This window comes from Sminthopsis crassicaudata, chromosome 3 (genome assembly GCF_048593235.1).
Source record: "Sminthopsis crassicaudata isolate SCR6 chromosome 3, ASM4859323v1, whole genome shotgun sequence".
NCBI lineage: Eukaryota > Metazoa > Chordata > Mammalia > Dasyuromorphia > Dasyuridae > Sminthopsis > Sminthopsis crassicaudata.
Window position 1 is genome coordinate 186,345,799 of NC_133619.1, and position 21,802 is coordinate 186,367,600.

At 33.2% G+C, this 21,802-nt stretch overlaps 1 protein-coding gene across 9 annotated transcripts in view; it reads right to left on the reverse strand.

Annotated features, from left to right (window-relative positions):
• Window positions 1–21,802, reverse strand: part of MAP4K4 (mitogen-activated protein kinase kinase kinase kinase 4) — a 239,599-nt gene that overhangs the window by 62,280 nt on the left and 155,517 nt on the right. For all 9 annotated transcript variants that reach the window (XM_074299761.1, XM_074299757.1, XM_074299760.1 and 6 more), the window contains exons 6-10: window positions 15,590–15,680; window positions 13,863–13,993; window positions 12,154–12,208; window positions 9,597–9,675; window positions 4,627–4,802 (exon numbers count right to left, since the gene is read on the reverse strand). In XM_074299761.1, the coding sequence (XP_074155862.1) occupies window positions 4,627–4,802; window positions 9,597–9,675; window positions 12,154–12,208; window positions 13,863–13,993; window positions 15,590–15,680 (532 nt within the window). The remainder of the gene's footprint in view (window positions 1–4,626; window positions 4,803–9,596; window positions 9,676–12,153; window positions 12,209–13,862; window positions 13,994–15,589; window positions 15,681–21,802) is intronic.

Here is a 21,802-nt window from a genome sequence, read left to right on the forward strand (position 1 = left end):
GCAAACCAACCTAGTATATTTGCCTAGAAAACCCCAAATAGCATCACAAAGCATCATATAAGACTAAAAACTAAACAAAAACAGATTCTATCTAGTTCTTTATAGTTATGTTTCTACCCTTATTTTTTAAATTTAAAAAAAAAATACTTATTCATTTTGAAGTTGGATATATAAAGACAAAAAAAAAAAAAAAACAATTCCATTTTTACAGCACAAAAAAGAGAATCCATTATAAAACTATGAATATTTTACAAGGTTTCCTTTAAAAAAAAAAAAAACCCCACTATGTAATAAATACTAAATATCATTTTCTAAGGTAATATATTCTTATTAACAATTGGCATTTAATATGGCACCTTTACATTTTGAAAAGTAATTTACATATATTATCTTATTTGAGCTCACAACAATGTCATAAGGTCAATGCTATTATTACTCTCAATTTATAAATGTGGAAATTGAGGTCAAGAAAGAGGTTAAGTGCCTTACCCAGTATCACATAACTATTAAAGAGCCAAGACCAGATTTTAACTTCTTTCTGGCCCAAATGTATCACTCTATCCACAATGCCATCTCATTGCCTACTATATCAATGTTTGTATCATAGATGAATTCTCCAGATGGATGACTTGAACATAAAACTTGAGTAACAGAACAAAGCTTTAGGCTACTCTTAATTTTGGAAAGTAAATGATTTTGCCAATTTTACCACAATGCCTCCATCTTCTAAATATGTTTAAACATAGAATACAATGAATGCAGCACAATTAAATTACCCACAAAAATCTCGACAATATACAGAGTAGAGTTAAAAAGTATGACTGATGGCAGATATAACCTGTAAAAGAAGTCAGACAGGTGTGAAAATAAAAGAAAGTCAGTGGGACAACCTAATGATACTGTGGTATCCTCAAGGTATAAAAAGAAGGCAGCTTCTAAAACAATGGGTAAGCAAACTTCTGAAAATTTGTGGTAAGATTTAGAAAGGGGTTACAAAGGAAAAGAAGACGACATAAAGAAGAGTGTTGTGAGTCAAAGTACCCACTGAACAAACTAATTATCATTCTATCTAAGAAAATAGTGGCCCCAGGCACAGAAATTAAAGCCTTTGGAGAAAAATGGCAGGGTTTTTGGTTTACTTTTGGATATTTATTGGGGTTTTTTGGTTTTATTTTGTTTTGTTTTTTTAAGGAAAAGGAATTCATTTCAGATGTGTTGATTTTTCAGGCCCTAATAAGAAACTAAAATGAAAAAAACCAATAGGATGCTTGAAACATGAAACTAATGCACTGAAGAAAAATTTCTTCTTATATTAAAATCCATTCCTCTGTAACATATAACCATAACCTTTGCACCCTGAAGCTAATAAGAGTAAGTCTAATCTCACAGACAACAGTCCTTCAAATATCTTTACAATGCTAATCATGTCTCTTCTAAATTTGCTTTTCTTCAGACTAACAATCCCCAGTTACCTTCAAATTGATCCCTGCATGGCATTTTGAGTCATCTTTCTTTATATGCTCAATCATATCAATATCCCTTCTAAAGCTTGGCCTCCCAGAAATGAATATTCTTATCTGTGGCCTAACCAGGAGGATATAGTGTCCTGGACCAGTGCTTCTGAGAATATAATTTAGGACCATCTTAGCTTTTTGGTGCTACTTAATTATATACTTCACTAACAATTCAATGAGGTCCTTCTGACCTCAACAAATTTCTGTCCATATCCCTCATTCCACATGGTTTCACTTGACTTAAGTCTCAGTTTAAGACGTTTCTATTCTTATATTTCATCATGTGAGATTAAATCTTTTTCTAGCCATTAAGACCCTTTTGGTTGTCTTTTATATAGTGTTAGAGCTTAACTTTATGTAATCCATAAATTAATGAATATGCTATTTATGGCTTCAATGAAATTACTTAAAATCATTATGTAGCAACCTATCTCCCTTTTAATTGACAATGACACAATTCTTTGGGTATAAATCATTCAATAAAATTTTAATTATTTTAAATTAATTTATATTACTAACTTTTGATGTGTGAAATGTCAATGTAGCAAAGTCACTAATTTGGGTATTTCTGATTAATGAAATAAGATTCAACAGATAAATATATGGCTTAAAATGTATGAAAACACAAAAGATATGAAGAGAGAATATTCAGATGAAAAAATTAAAGCTATTTTTAGTCATAGGAAAAAATCACTATTGATTAAAGAAATGTAAATTGCTACACTCTGAGGTATCATTTCACACCTCTCAGATTGGCCTAAGGTGATAGGAAAGCAATGATAAATGTTGGAGGGGATGTGGGAAACCTGGAATACTATATTGTTGGTGGAGTTATGATCTAATTCAGTCATTCTGGAGAGCAATTTGAAACTATATCCCAAGGACTATCAAACTGGGCATACTCTTTGATACAACAGTATCTCCACTAGGTCTATATCCCACTATATAGGTCTCTATATAAAAGGGGAAAGACTCCACATATGCAAAAATGTTTGTGGCAGCCATAAGTTGGGAAATGGTTGAATTAGTTATGGCATATGGATGTTATGGAATATTATTGTTCTATAAGAAATAATCAGCAGGATGATTTCATAAAAGCCTGGAGAGATTTACATGAAATGATACTAAATGAAGTGAGTAGAACCAAGAGAACATTGTATGCATAAACAAAATTACATGTTTAACTATGATGGACTTGGTTCTTTTTTAACAATGAGGTGATTCAGGTCAATTCCAAGAGACTTGTGATGGAGAGAGCCATCTGCATCCAGAGAGAGGACTATGGGGACTAAAGGTGGATCATAATTATGTCATTTTCATTGTTGTTTATTAACCTGCATTTTTCTTGCTCGGTTTTTTTCTTTTTCATCTGATTTTTCTCATACAGCATCATATATGTGGAAAAATGCTTAGAAGAACTGCACATGTTTAATGTAAATTAGATTACTTGCTTTCTAGGAGAGGCAGAAATGTGGAGGGAGGGAAGGAGAAAAATTTGGAACGCAAAGTTTTGCAAGGATGATTGTTGAAAACTATCTTTGCATGTATTTTTAAAAAAAATTACTATAAAATAAAAATTTTTAAAAGGTACCAGGATATGCCCAGGATTTCAGATTTGACTGAATCCTTTTTATAAGCTTTTTACTATTATCATCTGATTCCCTCGAAGGGAAGAAAAAGATTTTGTTGAATAGGTTTTTATTTACTCAAGGTTCTACTGTTGTAAAATGCTTAGGAATTCAGACAAAAGAAGGCCTGCTGTAGACTGACTTACTTACGGAAAAATTTTTAGGCTGAGGTGGGTCTTCATGAATTAAGATCCATAAGAGAGAATAAGAAAGAGGTCATTTCAAGAAGAAACACTACAAAGGCACAATTGCAGAGTGAGTATGGCATAGCAAGCAACAAAGCAACAAAGCCTTAACTTAGTAGAAATCTGTGTCTAAGTGTTTGGATTTAATAAAACGGGCTAAGTAGATTCCTTATAGAAGGGAGAGACCATAAATGAAATGGCATTTTAGTGAATATCAATTTTCAGACTATGATAAGCAATTAGATGGACAATCTTTAGAATTGGCCCATCAAAACCTCTATTTTGGATATATATTCCAAAGGACAAGGAACAAGAGCTGGATTTGAATAGGACAATGAAAGCAAGCTGGATTCAACTTAGAAAACTAAACAGAGTTTTGAACAACCTCCAAATTTCTCCCGGAGAAATCCTGGAGTTCATCTATTTAATTGCATTATTTTTTCTGGGGATGATACAGGATTGTGAGATATGGCAGATCACAGCCTGTGAAGAAGCCTCAGTTCTCTGAGAAAATGGTGGAGAAATGTATGGTAGACATAATGGGGCTATAACTATTAGCTCTACTCAAAAAACTGATATGGAAACAGCAAAGAGAAAGAACATACCTCAAAAAGATGTACAAATAAAAAAACAGACATGAGCAAGAGTAATACAGAGCTTGGAGCCCTAGACTATACTGTATCAAGGATTTTAGAGCAATGCCCCCTCTCCTCTTGGAGTATGGGAAGACATGAACAAAAATTGCAAAGAATCAGAAGACATGGAGAGACTAATCTTTATCACTGGCATGTCAACAGGGATTAGATTACAGACCCCACAAAACCCTGAAATAGTTTTAGGAAAACCAACACTGTGCTCAATAAATACTTAGTACATGGAAAAAAAAATTTTTTTTTCTCGTGGTAACTTTTAGTATCAGTAAAGCATAGGAACAAAGATACTTTCAAGTCCTAAGAAAGAGCTAAAATAACACCTCCACTACTCTGTTCATCTGACCAACATACCTTAATTTGAGTATTTAAAATTTGGAAGAAATAAGTAACAGCTTGGAGGCAGAGTGGCAGCCTTATGTTGGTTCCAGTTTGGTGACAAGATTTATTTTTGAGTCTTTGCCAGAACCAGAAATTAAGACTTAGTGTCAACATGGCTAAGGATGTGAATACCTGACCAAAAGCCATTTGGCATTTCTCAGTGAAGGGAGCAGAGGGAGAGAAGAATAGGAAGTCAAAGCCTATTCAAAATGACAGGAAACTGGAAATAACTGCAAAATAAAGATTAAAAATAAAACAAATTTGATACCTTTCTCCCCTCTCTTCTTTCTTGTCCGATCTATATGGTCCTTAAGCTGGATTCTAACTTGCCTTTCATTTGGCTGATCCCTTATAAAAGGATGCTTCAAAAGCTGCTCTGTAGAGGGACGTTGCATGTAGTTCTTCACTAGGCACCCCTCTATAAAGCTAAAAAACTTTTTTGACCTGTAGAAGAAAGGGGGAAAAGTAAGAATCTGTATAATAAAGAATCATTAAGTTTCCCATTGGAAAAGGCACTTCTGAAAAATAATCATGTAAAATAACAAACTAGCAAACCAGGATCATAGGTAAAACTGAAGACACAAGACAAAATAACAATGCTTCAAAAGTAATTTTGGAAGACTTAAAAAGTATTGCATAAGGTTCCTACAAGCAACAGGGTAATAATATATATGGTCCAGGCCCACTGAAAAACAGAGAAAGAAATCTTTACCCTTCATAAAAGGGAAAGGAGAGGGGGGAGAAAGTTGTTACATTAAAATCATAATGTGATTATATGATCTATACAGATCACTTGATTAAATGAAAGAATAGATTAAAGCATAGGCCAGAAAGAATGGAAGAAAGAAAACAGCCCAGAAAGAGAAGACATCAAATGACAGGCCTTTTAATAAATTTCTTCAAAATCATAAACACTGTGTTATTCTTTTTTTTTTTTTTTTTTGATGAGGCAATAGGGGTTAAGTGACTTGCTCAGGGTCACAAAGCTAGAAAGTGGTAAGTGTCTGAGGCCAGATTTGGAGCTATTCTTTTTTTAAAAAGAGAAAAAAACCAACATGAAGGCTGCATCACATTTATATTTTTCAAGATGGTTTCTATTTTATACACACACACCCCTTTAGCAATTGTAGAGCTTAAAATCTTTAGGCGTTATCATGTGCTTCATCCCTTCCTCTTCCCCTCCAAAATAACTTAAAGACTGATCTTCTGATGATGAGCATCTCTGAATTAAGCTACAACAATTTTTAGACAAGCAACATATAATCTTGTAACTGGGCCTCCAGATGACAACTTTCCAACTTAGCAAAACCAGTCAGAGTCTATCCTTTGTTAGCAAAGCTTTAAAAAATAGAGGGGATCATCTCCATGCTATAATGAGGTAGTCCATGAGGACTTTGGAGGAAGTTGCATTTTATCCTCTCATTTTATGACTGATTCTTTTATTTGTTTGTGTGATCATGAGGGAATTCATTTTTTTGACTCTGTCTCTATATCTGTAAAATGGGGATAATATTTGTGCTTCCTAATCTCCTAGCCTTGTTGTGACTCCAATGCTTTGTAAAGTTTAGGATACAATATAAAATTTAAGTAAAGTAAAGATTACTATTTATAGTATAATACACAGATTACTATGTATACTAGTATATTTCTACTACTACATTTAAAATCATCCTATCTCTGACTTATAATTTTATAATGACTTTATTTTTATTATGTTTCTGTCATTTCTCTTTTCTTTGAAGATTTCTAAGTGAAGTTTTAGGAAAATACCTTATTTTCCACTTGAGACTTACCTATTGGGGCAGCTAGATGGCGCAGTGGATAGAGGACCAGCCTTGAATTCAGGAGGACCCGAGTTCAAATATGATTTCAGACACTTAACACTTCCTAGCTGTGTGACCCTGGGCAAGTCACTTAACCCCAGCATGGGGGGTGGGGGGAGGGGGCGGAGAACGGGGGACAACTTACCTATTTAACTAGTTGGGAGATTCTAGTGAAGCTTCTTTCACAATGTGTTGGCATTATAGGTAAAGATTGGTCTTTAGATTATAATGTAAGTAAACTATTTTTCTAAGAGGATATAACTGAGAGATGAACCAACACAATTTTCACATCAGCAGAAAAGATTTTTATATGCAAATAAGAGGAAAAGATACAAGGACATTCCTGACCTCTGCATTTTATTAAAATTTAAATTAAAAATTTATTAAATAAATTCAATTTAATTTAAAAAATATTAAAAATTTTAAAAAGACTCTAGAAAGTTCAAGGACTTCAAGAAAGTTCTAGGATGGTTATTTCCTGACTCTATGACTTTGACAAGTATTTAGTCTTCTTAAGGTCTCTTGTTTCTTTATCTGTAAAATGAGAGGTGAGCAAGATGACTTCTGATCATAAGATCAAAAGATTGCTAAGATTTAGAAATGAGAAGGAACTAAAAGACCAAAATCTACCATTTTAGATCAAGAAAACAGAGGCCACAGAAGTTAAGTGATGGGTCCAAGGTCATAAAGGTTATGCAAAGACTTGAGTTTAAATCCTCTGACTCCAATATTAGTACTCTTTCCACTGTACCATATTGCTTTCAATGATGTCCCTACCAGAGTTAAAATTATATTAAGTACCCTTAACTATCTTTTAAAGAGAAAATTTTATTACCTATAGCAATATGTTTCCCAATAACTATTTTCCAACATGCCATTTAACTGAGGAATGACTTGTCCTCCCAAATACATGATATACATATGAAGTTTTAAACTTATTTCAATAAATCTCTACCCTTTCCCACATTAAATGTGTGAATTTGTGTGTGTATATGTTGTATATGTATGTGATTTCATCAGTGTTGAAATCTCCCAGTGATCTTACCCATTCCAAATTATCACATTCTTTGCAACTTTTAGTTAAGTTGCCTTATCTAACATCACACACTAGAATGTACCAAAGTCTTGAACCCAGGTTTTCCTGACTTTTAGACCAGCTCTATAGCCAATGTATCACATAGACTAATAGGTTTTGTAAACCATCAGAAAATAACTAAACTTCCCTGGAAGACAGATAATTCATAACACTTTTATGAGTCAGTTCTATTCTATAAAACTACCCTATATAGCATCTTGACTGAGTTAGATGTTGCCCCAAAATTCAAGTCAAGAAAGAGAAACGGAATTAAGGGGAGTCATAAAAGTGCTACCTTCACTCCTCACCCGAAATTTTGTTCTGCTTATATTAGGTAGAAAGTTGCTTTGGATTCTGGAAGACTTAGCTGGCAGAAGTTCCAGCAGGTCCTACCAAGACAAAAAAGCTTCTTGGAATCGGTCTGGCCAGAAACTATATGGTTGGAAATGTTTCTTACTAGAAGCTGTCATGGCAACTCATGAAGAAAAGCTACTAAATAAAAAGTAGTGGGGTCTGTGATATGCAGACCAAAATCAAGGATATTTTAGAATTATTTCCCTAAAACGGCTAAAATGTTAACTTGGTCCCAGAGTGGAATTTCAGGACATTTCAAGCTTGCTTCTATTTTCATAAGAGGACTCACTGATCAGTGGTCCTAAAAAGCAAAAGTATATAAAAATCTTAAGACCCAAATAGGAACAAAAACCTCCGAGATTATATGTTCTTAGAAAAACAACTTTTCTAAAAATTATCTGATTTCCAAAAATTAATGACCCAATTATCTGAAGACTGCTATAGTTAAAGATGAGACATGATAACTAATCTGTTGCCAGAAGGAGAAAAAAGAGAAAGAACAATTTAAATTCCCACTTAAAGAATAAATTTTGAACATACCATCCAAAAATGTAGAGGGAGAAGTAGACACAGAAAGAGAAGACAAAGCAGGGCTAAAGAGCTGGGGGGCGGAGAGGGTGTGTGAGGGGAGTAGAGAAGAAAAGAGGATTGGAGAGAATGAATAATGGAGGAAGAAAGCAGAAATAGATACCCAAGTAATATTTTTAAAAGCTAGGAACCTGAAGATGGCTAAAAAGAGTAGGAAGAGGAAAAAAGTAAAGGAAGAATCTAGAGAAATCCATCAAGAGATCTAAGATGTCTACAAGTATTTTGACAGTGGGTACCATATTTACTTAAAATAGGAAATCTAGTCAAGAATATAATAACAGCTAACATTTATAGCATGCTTTAAGGTTTAAAAAGTACTTACATATGTTGCATCTCATTTTTATCCTTACAACACTGTAAGACAGGTTCTATTATTATTATTATCACCATCTCCATTTTAAAGAAAAGGTGAGGATGAGAGCCATAAATAAAAGTTTTATCCACTCTACCATCATGCTGCCTTACGAACATCCTGTTTTTAGCATCTACTAACTTTTCTGATTCATCTATATACTGCACCATCTGGCCATAATACAATACTAAAATGGAAAAATATGATAGAGAAATTCACAAATTAAAGAATTATCATAGAGGAAAGGATAGATCCTCAAGTTTACAGAGAGAAGAATGAAAAAACAGGACTGGATTAAATTTCAGGGGTATTTTTGGTGCGTTTTTTAAAATGCCAAAGTACTAACTACAAGGACCCAAAATAAAGTTGCAAAAAAAATCAGGTGAGTATAGTTTTAGAAGAGCAGAAAAGGCATATGTCAGGAAGATAAATCCAAGAAGTTCAAACACTTGAAGAATCTGAGGGCAAAGAGAAATGGAGACAGGGATTACTGATAGACAGGCATGAAAAGGAGTCGAGCAGAAGGGAAATTATTGAGTGAACTTCTCTTACAAAGGTTAAGTCATGAAATAAAAACTAGCAAGTAATTGATGCAGCTGACTGTTAGAGGAAAAACATGGCACTGTTGATGGATTTTCCTCATCTGGCAAAAAGTGCATGCTAAATTTCAGGCCTTTATAATAATTACAGTAAAAGCTTTCATTAATTTAAAAGGTTCCTTTGTACTAAGGAACTGAAAGGCTATGACACTGTCCTTTAATGTCATGGATTTTAAAACTTCATTTTAAATTTGGAGCTCTTGCATACCCTGTCATCAAAATGTAATGTTCTCTCCTCTTCCTCCCTCCTTCCCCTCTCTCTGTCATATTCATGTTTCAAAGACCTGATTTTTTCAAGAAGCAATAGCCTCCAAAATAAAGCATAACCAAAAATAAATCAATTCACTGTTCATTTCAAATACAGCTCAAGTAAAGCTTGAAAACAAACAAAAACAAAGCTACAAAAACAAACAAAAAAACCCAAAATACCAATTATCTACTACTTACCATTTTTTTGACTTTAGCCGGGGAGGAGGATTCCGGGGAATCAGGAAAAGTGCTCTCATGGGATGCATGTCACAGAGAGCTGGTTGAAGGACAGAGAGAGAAAATATCTATGAAAGCATGATACTTCTTGTCATTTTTATCATAATTTCTTTGGTTCATTTACAAAGTACTTTGACTCATTAAAAAACAGAGTAGTTGCCCTGTTTACCACATTAGGATCTGAATGATGTGTTTTAGAGCAAATCTGGTTGAACTTTTTTTAATGGAAAACAAATTCTAACACCTAAATTCCCCTTTAAAAACAAGTCACTAAAACAAGTACAAAAGTAAAAAGACAAATCAAAATCAAATACAGAAAATTTTTCATAAATCATACCAAGAAAAGTGAGTTATATGACATTCTCAATGAAGAAGTTAAATAACTACATCAGACTTTAAAGATGGTAAAGTTTTAGAAATAGCAAAATATAAAATTCAAAAGAAAGGCTAATTATCTGGATTAAGCTACTTTTATTTTTGAAGCTTTTTATTTTCAAAATATATTCAAAGAAAGTTTTCAATATTCACTTTTGTAAAACTTGTGTTTCAAATTTTTTTCTCCTTCCCTTGCCTCCACCCTCTCCCCTAGACAGCAAGTAATCCAATATATATTAAATATGTGCAATTTATATATAGATATATATACATATATACACATACACATATATGTATGTGTATATATCCACAATTATCATTAAGCTATAACTTTTAACATACCACTTCACTTCTAAGATCTTAGATTAAAAGTACTATTAAGTTCTATCTGTATGTATTCAAAAAGGAGAAGAAGCCAGGTGTCATAAATGAAACCATGATCCAGCATATAATTCCAAAAATTCTAGAACATTTCATTTTATAATTGCCAAGCTGAGAATATAAATCTACCAAGCCATTCTTCACAATTTTTCCTTCCCCAAAAATGGGAAGTAAAAATTTTCTATATTAATCACTACTAACTTAAATATATTTACTTTGTTTTTTCTCTAAAGGCTGAAGCATATAAATTATGCTCATTTAGGACTGTCCAGTGAACCAATCAGAAAGGAAAGACACATAGGATAATTAAATTCATTTTACAGACTGGAATATTGACAAGTCAACTATGCGTAAGTACATAAAACAGACTCTCTCCCTCTCCACCTCCCCACCTTACAATTATTTCCGTCTTTCAGCTGACCAGTCTTTACAACTGTTCTGCCATCATTTCTATCTTACCATGTCTCCCAGTCTCCTTTGCAAGACCATTATGAACCTGAAGCACTATCTACTACATGAGACCTGTTCTAGTCCCCTCTGCCTAGTTCCTAGCAACATCCCTTCCAAGATCATATTCATTCATTTTGAATGTACTTTACTCATCTTCATATTACTTCTAAGATAGAATTAGATACATACTTGAACACACAGACATTTATTTATGTGCATATGTTCAGCATCTAATCCAGACACTTTAACAGGCACTTAAAAAAATGCTTTATTGTTTATTGATTCCCTTATATAGTAATATATCCCTCTTTCTACCTGCTTTTTCTTGGCAACCTAACCAACTCCTACATATTAATTATCATCTTAATGTAAAGGTCTCTCATATTTCTTTCCTTTTTCTTCAGGGACCTACTCCAGAGTAAAATTAGTAATTAGGTGAAGTTTATCTGCCATAAGCTCAATGTCATCAACAAATCAAGGGCTCTTTTTGAGATATACATACACCCCCCCCCAGTTGTTCCATTATATTCTTAAATCATTTTGTATTTATTCTGTATATATCTTGTATTTGTGTTCAGTCTTGTTCAATTGTTGCTAGAAAAATTAGGAGAGAACACTTGCTTTTTCTGTTTCCTTTCCATTTCTAAAACTTTTCTTGAGTCAACTGTCAACTTTCTATTGGTCTGATTTAACTTAATCCAAAAGAGAAGTGGATTTTAAAATGAGAAGAAAAATACAGACCAGGTAATTTCATTTTATCAAATCTCCCAGTCACTTTTTGAAAGATGGTGAACCTGAAGCACTATCTGATACATGAAACCTCTTATAACCCCCTCTCTGACTAATTCCTAGCAACATCTATTCCAAAATCATGTTGCATTCATTTTGAATGTGCTTTACTCATCTTCATGTCATTTCCAAGATAGTTTATACATTCTTGAGCACAAACTTTTATTTATCTTTTATGTAGTTTTTTATGTAGATAGTTTTCTCATTTATTAATATTTCAAAATTTCAGCAAATACTAATTTTAAACTTATAAAATCATTTTAAATATGCAATCTTAGCATGATCTCAATCACCACTAAAAAAATAATAGAGATTCTAAGATATCTCCCCTTTCAGTGAGGTCAGTAGCAAAAACAGTAGATGTCAAATATTCTTATTACATCTAAAACATCACAGCAATTACCATCTTCTCACTGAAATATTTTTGTCAATGTTTTTTTCTTTTTTTAAACCTCAAGTCATTTCTATGCTATACATTTCAGTCTTAAATTAATCTATGAAAAACTGAAAGAAAACCACTTACGGGGAGCACCTTCTGCCATTTCAATAGCTGTAATGCCACAGGACCAAAGGTCACTCTGTAAAAGAGGACAGACAGTGTGTTAGCAGATACCTTAGGAAAATGGGGCCCTATTCACCTATTATTGATAATCCAAACAGAGATGGAATGAAAGCTACTATTGGTCAATCTACTGAAAGATGGTTTGCTAATAAGCAAAACAGATATAAACAAGTTTATTATGAAGGAAAGGTCTTCTTCTAAAACATAAGCTTTTGTATTCTAATTCCCTCACAGTATAACCTTGGATAAATTACTTAACCTCTCTAAATCTCAGTTTATGAATCTACAAAATGAGGATAAAACTTTATAACATAACTTGCAGGATTATTTTGACAATAAATACTTTGTAAACTTTAAAGCAATCTACAAAAGAAAGTTACTGTCATATTCATTCCTATACATTATAAATAACAATTTCATAGTTGCCTCATTAGATATGAGAAAATAAAAACATTTAAAAATAATGCATCCAAGTGATGTTTTTGTTTACAAATTGAGATTAGTTGAGTCTGAAGAGACAGGACTAACTGATAGTGAGTTAAAGTCCAGTGCTTTGTTGTCATATAAATAAATGAAAGTGTTCCAAATGAACAACCTCAGCTGTGATGAGCATCAAAATCAAACAGTTTCAAATGTTCTGAATAAGGAAATTAAGGATAAGCTTATCAATGTAACTATTATATACCTTCTAAGCCACATCAATGCAAATTAAGAAAAGTTTTTTAAAAGTTATTTCATATTGTATAATGATTATTAGAAGAGTCTACAATACTCATTGGAAATTTGCCATAACTTTAAGCTAGGCTAGACTAGAGCTCAATTTTAACTATATATATTCAGCAAATATACAAAATTACATGGTAAGCACTTAACTTACTTAGAAACTTTTCAAACCACATTTGTCACAAAATTCATGCCCTTATGGGATCACTATTATATGTGTCTATATATATTTATATATTTATGCATATACTTACAAAAACACACATATAGACACTTGTTTAAATATTATAATTCTCACTAGATCCAATTTTTGTGAATTATTTATACTACCATACCAAAACAAGGTTTAAACAAGGGCAGTCTGAATACATTATCATTCTTTTTGTAAACTACTCAAGCTAGCTAACCAACTTGAGAGGTGATTAGAACAATGACTATTCCATTATCAAAATAAAGTGCATTATTCATTAAATTCTCTACAAGTCTCTATAACTTGAGTGAATGAATAAATAAGAAAACAAAAGCCATATAAGTAATACATTTTAATAATATTCACAAGTTATATACAGATAAAACTGTCTCTACTGACCCTGATTGTTTTTTCCCCACTTGTTTTTATGGTCATCTTTGAATTATAAAGGATGACAGTTAATCCAGGCATAACATCTTATTTAGACCTTTAATAGTTCTCTTCATTAGGAGGATTATTTGTCCATACATTCTTTTAGAGCCAAAGCATTTGAGGATAACATGTCCGATGGACATTTACAGAAGCCATTAAAAACATCTTCTCATTTTATTTAAGAAACAAATTTAAATCTACAATATTAACTATGTTCTACTAGCTAGAAATAATTTATGTACAAAAAGCATAAAGTAAATGAACAAGGCCTTCATATTAAATTCTCAATGACTACCAGTATCACTAGTAAACAGGGACCTCTTACTCTATAATCATAAGTCGCATCAGGATTCTCATCACAGGCAATGACCTCAGGAGCCATCCAATAGGGTGTTCCAATAAAAGTGTTTCTTCGCCCAACTGTCCTGTCCAACTGAGCACTGACACCAAAATCCACTAAAGAAAGATGGCGTTGGGAGAGTGTAATTAATAATCAACCAATTGACAAGAATTTATTGATTACCATATGCCAAACATAATATATGCCAAATACTTAGGAAAATGCAAAGACTACCAAGATAAAAATTCAAATGTTCTCTCCTCAAGGACTCTAATGGGAGACACAATATGAATACAAAATAGAGTTAAGTTAAATAAAATCAAAAATTTCAGTCAAATGTCAGAAAGATGAATACTCCTTTCAGATACAATGACATTTAAAAACATTTTTCCTTTTTCCAATTTTTCCCAGAAAAGGTGTTTCCCAGAATCTGAAATACTCATACAAAACAAACAAAACAAAAACCATGCAACAATATTGTTCTGGAAGGTTTTTATTTTAAGATAATTTCTGGGAACACTTTGGCAGACAGGACCACAAGACAAGGCGAGTCCTTGGTCAGAAGAATTAACCACAAGAACTTGATTTAGCTTCTTTTGTCAAACACTTGACATACACAAGAGGAAGAGAAAGGAACAAAAAATTTTAGTCAAGGAACTTAAAATAGAAAGAAGGGTGGAACTGTGCCTCCTTACATGGAGGGAAACAATCTGAATCTCAAAATATAGAAGGATTTATCAATCACCTCAAAATCTCATGGTGTTCTATCTGATTTTTCACATAGTGACAGAGCTATTCTCACCTAGAGTAATGGAAAAACCAGCAAAGAAAATATAAGCTAATTTATCAAAGAACTAATTAAAATTTGCCAAGCAACTACTAGTTAGAACTTAAATGTTATTAGCAGTAAAAAATCATTCTTAGCCTTAAGAAAATTTTGCTATTGAAGAAGTAGAGAGATGACATGAAATTCAGGGTATTGTAATGTTTGATACAACTTACCAAAAAAAAAAAAAAAACAACTATTTATAATTAAGGATTTCTTTTTTTTTTTTTTTTGAGAGCCAAAGGAGACAAGAATAGTTTCAAACAAATATTAAAAATTATTTGTGAAATCCTGTTGAAGGAAAAATGATTGTGAAAATAAAATAATTGCAGAACTAAAATAATTCCAAGACATGTTAATTTAACTAGATTAGGTTATGGGCTGAAATTCAGGCTTGACCCTTACATCTTTCTTACAAAACTAAGAACAAGGAAAATCTTAACAAAGTCAGGAAGAAGCTCTCTGAGCTTCAACTAATCTAGAAAATCACAAAGCAGTGATCAGTAATGAACTCTGACCTACAGCTTAAAATTAAACATTGTGCCCCCAAATTATCAGAACTTTAATGGAAAACAAAAAGTTCTAGAATACTTCTATAAAACTGAAATGTCGCTCAAACTTCATTAGCTTCAGGTCAATTGCACTATGTGAAAGGTGTAAAGTAAGATATTCTATCACTAGCTATCAGGTAGACTGCTAACAACCCTAATTAGTCCAGCTCCCACATTCTCAAATAATAAATGTGAACAAAGGCTTGATCCACTCCTCTATAAGCAAGCCACATAAAAATCCAAGATACCCTAATATTACCTGATAGCAAGCCTGGGAGGAAAAATCATTATTGACTTCCAAGTTTTGCAGGATGCAGCCATATTTTATTACATACCAAGTTTCACCTCTGCATTTTCTGTCAGCAGTACATTCTGGCCCTTGATGTCACGATGAATCACATGATGGGCATGAAGATGTGCCAATCCCTACATAAAAAAAGGGAAATGTGAGTATTTTAGATACATTAGTGGAAGCTGACAACACAGAAAAAGCTAATCAAGGGAGGTCACCTTTCTAAACAAAATGTTTCTTTAGTCCAACCATTTCTGTAAAATTCCCCTACATGCAATGAGATCCTTAGTTTTGCAATATATATCACAAAATATCACAATTTTACAAGGCACTTTACAAATATTATCTCATTTTATCCTCACAGATAAGTGCTACTATTATCTTAATTTTATAGATGAGGAATAAGAAGCACAAGTTAAGCCATTGCTCAGAAGCACAAAGATAAAAAATATCTGTTAGGGAATCTGAACTTAGGTCTTTCTGATTCCAAGTCTATCACTTTATCTGCCTGGCCAATCTGTTTTCTTTTCAGTTGTATATGCCACTACCGTTATTGCACCTGGACTACATACATACACACATACACACACACACCCCCCCTCTACACCTCTGGATATAATAGAGTTCAATATCTGTGCAATAGCTTTTAGGCTATAGCTTTAAAACATCTTCAATCACTATCAGAAGTTTCACAAATATAAATTTAAACTGTTTATATGCAGGGTGTTTCCTTTCCCACATTAAACATCAATTTTTCAGTGGATGACCACATATGTACATATCCCAGGGGGAGTGAGGCTGGGGTTTAAAGTCCAATCTTCAGACAAGAGCTAGTTCTCCCATTGTATGACAAATCAAAAACTCTTCTGTTCAATCTAACCCTTCCTACCTCCCTCTCTGAGCATTGAATGCCACTACTGGCGAAAGAACCTCACATTCAAATAAAACATCTCTCTTTCTTGGGAAAACAAACCTACTGGGTATTGGCCTTGAATCTGGGCTCATGACCAAATGCCTGTGCCTCATAAGGGGTGGCAGAAGAAGAAAAACATATGTTGCATTCAAATGTGCCTCCAACAGACTTTAGGAATCAGTTATAGTAGATGAAGTTGACAGAAAAATCACATCTTTGCAAGTTATTGACTTGATTTCTACTTATCTTAGTGGTTGAATCTACCTACACAGTCTGAAATTACATTTTGTCCCTATAAATTTCCTACAGGGATTCAAGTTGAACTTTAAAAACTGTCAATGCTAAAAGGAATGGAGTACGAAGTTGTTTTTTTGTTTGTTTGTTTGCTCTGTGTGTGTGTGTGTGTGTGTGTGTGTGTGTGTGTGTGTGTGTGTATGTGTGTTTAAAATTATAGCTGCAAAATTAAAATTAAACCAACAGCTGCTGTGGAACACTAATTTTTCTAACACAAGGGCTTTTAAAACAATCATTTACTAGTTTACCACTGAAATAAAATGGGGCTTATTTGGGGTCTCTTGTTTTTCTATAACAGAGGATCTAACAAAGTACGAAGTAGGAACAAATCACTTTAAAGGTACTGCAGAAGTCATCAAGAGAATGTCACACCCCTCTCCCTTCCTTCCTCCCCACCATTTCCACCTTCACAATCCTATTTCCACTGACCCTACTCACTTCTATTCCTCAAACTTCAAAATGACCTCAGTAAACAATTTTTTGTATCCCCTCACTATTCAGGGATGAATGAAAGCTAAATAACAAGAATTATAAAATCTCATGTATTCCAGATCTAAAAAGTGCTATGTGTTTGTATTTGCATGCATGTATCCATGCATGTGTAACTTACAAACTACTAGAAAGTAACTGATGAAACCATTTTACTTACTTCCCTAGACAAAACTAAAATAAGCCCAAATAGGCCAAAAAGAAAAAAATTTTAAATGTCTTAATTCTTAAATACATTCAATGTTAAACCAAAATTTACAATAATTTGAGGGAAAGAATATGGTTTATTATATTTATAAAAGTCAGATTTCTCTTCCATGGTACTCGTAAGCCAACACTAATCAATTGTGTTGGACTGTGGTAAAAAGCTTTCTGGGCTATTATTGCTCTGATCAGCCACAGTCAGATATACTGTAGCTTAACTCCAACACGGTAATTTCATTTTAGTCCTCTTCAAGAAAGAAAGACAACCAACAAACGAATCAAAACATTATGTTCCATTTCTTGTCTTTATGCAATTTGTGTCCTGAGACTTGGAATACTTCCCCTCTTCAAATATACCTCTTAGAAACCTTAATTTCCTTACAAGTGATGGACTTGGAGGAATTCCAGCTTTATTTACTATTCATAGCTAAGTGACTAAACAATATACTTACTATTTCTAAGACTTTCTTCCAGAAATAGTTATATTAAGCCTGTGTTTATCATCCCCGAAACTTTCCAAACAAAAAAAAACCCTTATGTGTGGTTTGTTTGAATCATCTCCTCTATTAGACTGTAAATTTCTTGAAAACTAAGATTGTTTTTACTAACAATTAGAAGAATATATCTAATCTGTATCTAATAAGTCCTTATTAGCTGTTCCTTTCTTCATTTTCATTCATTCTTTAATCTTTAAAAGGGCAATAGCTACATCTGCACTTTTCAGTAGCAATATTCATTGTTTCTATTCAATCATTTTTCAGTCATGGCTCTTCATGGTTTTCATGGTTTCTTAGTGGTTTTCATGGCAAAGATACTGGAGTGGTTGTCATTTTTACAGATAAAGGAACAGAAACAAACATTAAGTGGCTTGCACAGGGACACATGTCTGGTTAAATATCAGAGATCAGATTTGAGCTCATAAAGATGAATCTTCCTTGACTCTAGATCTAGAATTCAATCTACTGCATCACCTAGCTAACCAAGTAGCAACACATAGCATAGTGGAAAGAGCAATAAATTTCAAGTCAATGGTTCAGGATTCAAATCCTAGCTCTGCTACCTGTGCTTTGCAAATCTTAAAGTTCTATAAATACTACATTATCATATATACACTATACACATACACACACACACACAACCATTAAAGCTTAAAACTACACTACAACTTCTTTGGGGATGTCCTAAATCAATGCTAACCACTATTATCATAATTTTCTTTATTATCTGATCCTCAGTCATTTTTTTTAGAAGGAATAAGCTTGTAAACCTTAAATGACAGTGTTGTTGAAAGTAATTATTAACTTACAAGTCACAAAGATCTTTATTGACTAGAAACATTAAAGAAAATATAGGCATAAGGAACAGCTAGGTGACAAAATAGAGTGCCATCCTAGAGTCCAAATAATGTGAGTTCAAATTTGGTCTCAGTCACTTGACATTTACTCCTTGTGTGACGCTAGGCAAGTCACTTAAACCTAAGCACCTCCGCAAAAAGAGAAAACAAAAGAAACGGGGTGGGAAGGGAAAGAGGGGAAGAAAATATATTTTTGCTTAAAACCAAGTACATGCTCAAAGGAAAGGAGAAGGAATGAATTAACTCCCCTCCTACCACCCCCAAACAAAAAAGAATTTTTTTTTTAAAAAAAGGCAAACAAAAGTTGCAAAAGAAACAACTGTCACATTTCTTAAGGATAGAGGAGCAGGAATTAGAAGTAAACAACTATTGATTTTTGATTCGCCCATGTCTGAAATATACTACTTTTTCAATTTCTCTGAATCTTCCTTCAAAACTCAGCTACATTTGCATCTCTTTTATGAAGTCTTCTCCCTAACTCCTAGAACTGATTTGTTTGGATGTCTCCTTTTTCTCCATTACCCTGTGCCTGGCCTGAAAAGAGTGAATTTAGAGACATGTCCAATCCAAATGTTCTTCTTATAGACCACTTGTGCCCAACCTGTGGAATTACTTTGCAAGCTCATATTGGTATGATCAATCACAGTTGGATACAATGCAACTTGACTCCAAAGCAGTAATGTCATTTTGGTTTTGTTCAAGTATTGAGAACAACAATCAAAAAAGCAACCAACTACCTACTGCCCAAGTCATATCCTGCACCATTCTCAGCATCAATCTAAAGGGAAGGAATATCTATGTCCTCAACACCTGTATGACTAAATTATACCCTATTATTCTTTGGCAGACTAAAAAATTATTCTATGCTCCTAAAATATTTTTTAAAACTATGCCAAGAAGGAAAGGTATGGTACAAAGTTAATGAGAATTTGTTAGTAGCATTAGAAAGGGAAGACAATTATTCCAAATAATGTCTCAGATGGTAATGTAGATATTTTAGATGCTGTTTCTTAAAAGATCAGAGGCTGTACAATCTTGTCAATTTTCTTGAAATGCTTCCTTCCTATCAGACTATATAAGCTCAAATTCCTGCTAAATTTGCATATTTGTTTTTAAAACAGAATTCATTGTTTTAAGGCAAATGAACCATATCACATGTACTAGGTTTGAAAACTTCTTTTGACATAAACATAAATTTAGTGCTAGAACTTCTGTCTCCCAGCTCAAATCTCATCTTCCCAGGCACATATCTAATAGAGGCCAAACACCCTCTACTTACCTCACTTTCTCCTCATTCTTAGGGCCTTACTTATGAAAGTACCTATACTGAGTAGCTTTTTACACACTGTCTCATTAGAATGTGAACTTTTAAATGACAAGCAGGCTGATTTCAAAAAGATTTACATTGATGTTAATGGAAGTGAATAGAACCCAAGAGAATATTGTACACAGAAACAACAAGATTACGTGATGAACAACTGTGATCAACTTGGCTCTTTTCAACAGTGAAGTGATTCAGGACAATTCCAATATACTCATAATGGAGAGAACAATCTGCATCCAGAGAAAAGACTATGGAGCCTGCATATGGAACAACATAGTTGTGGTTCCAAATTTTTTGTTATTTTTGTTTGCAGGCTTGTTTTTTTCTTTCTCATTTTTTCCCCTTCCAATCTGATTTTTCTTGTGCAACATGATATATGTGGAAATATGTTTAATACAATTGCATATGAATCTATATTGGATTACTTGCTGTATGGGGGGGAAGGAAGGGAAGAAGATAAATTTGGAACACAAGGTTTTGCAAAGGTGAATGCTGAAAACTAACTTCACATGTATTTTGAAAAATAAAAAGCTATTATTAAAAAAAAAATTAAGAAAGATTGTGAACAATTGGATGAATAGGACTTAAGTTTTTTGCCTTTCTGTTGGTGTGTTCCAGTACCAGCTCTTCAGGTGACCCTGGCTAAATCATGGAAATTTTGAATTCTCTAGATTAATCTTAAAAACTGAGATTGAAGAGAAAGTGCCAACCTGAAAAGGAATTCTCATTTGAGAGTACTCTTTATTAATCAAATCACAGGTGGACTCTATCTGTGAATGGGAGTATATGTGTGTGTTTCTCTACATACATACATATATACATACATACATACATATATACACACACACACACCCATCTGTGGGTATAAATATGTACTATATTATTTATTATGTATTATATATATATATATTCGTTCCATATTGTAACACCCATTTTTCTTTACATACATATGTATGAATAGATATATAAATATGTGGATATGCAAGGTACAACATGGATATATGTATACACATATATTATCCATGGATAAGTATTTATACACACATATATATGGTTTATATACATGTATGGCAGTATGAGAGTCAACATGGAGAAGGGGTGTGTGTGTGTGTGCGTGTGTGGTTAAGTATATAGATAAATATATAGAGTAGATATACAGATATAGATATATATGACACAAGGTAGCTAAGTGGTGCAGTGGATAGGGTGTTGGCCTGGAATCAGGAAAAGATCTTCTTGAGTTCAAATCTGGCCTCAGACATTTGGGGAAATCACTTAATTCTGTTCACCTCAGTTTCTTCATCTGTAAAATGGAGGTTCTGTAGCACAAACTGGAATACATTTTTCTCCCATCAGTGACTTTTTGTCAAGATCAGCAAGTACGTAACAAAGCGCCCCATTATCACAGGGTTAATACAAAACTCATAGCACTGACTTTTCTGCCTAAACAAAAGGATTGATGTACCTTCAGAAAGCTACTTAAAAGTGAAGTACACTTCAGGAATACTGCTAGTTATATGATTAAGATAGTTTGGTGAAGATAATTCCAGATTTTTCTTTTATGTTTTAATTTGCATATGTTTGAAACCTATTAAGCACATATATTAACATTGTGCAAGCAAGTATTTTTGCTAATTTATAAACCAGCGTTTCCACATGGGACATTATCCTGGTTTAG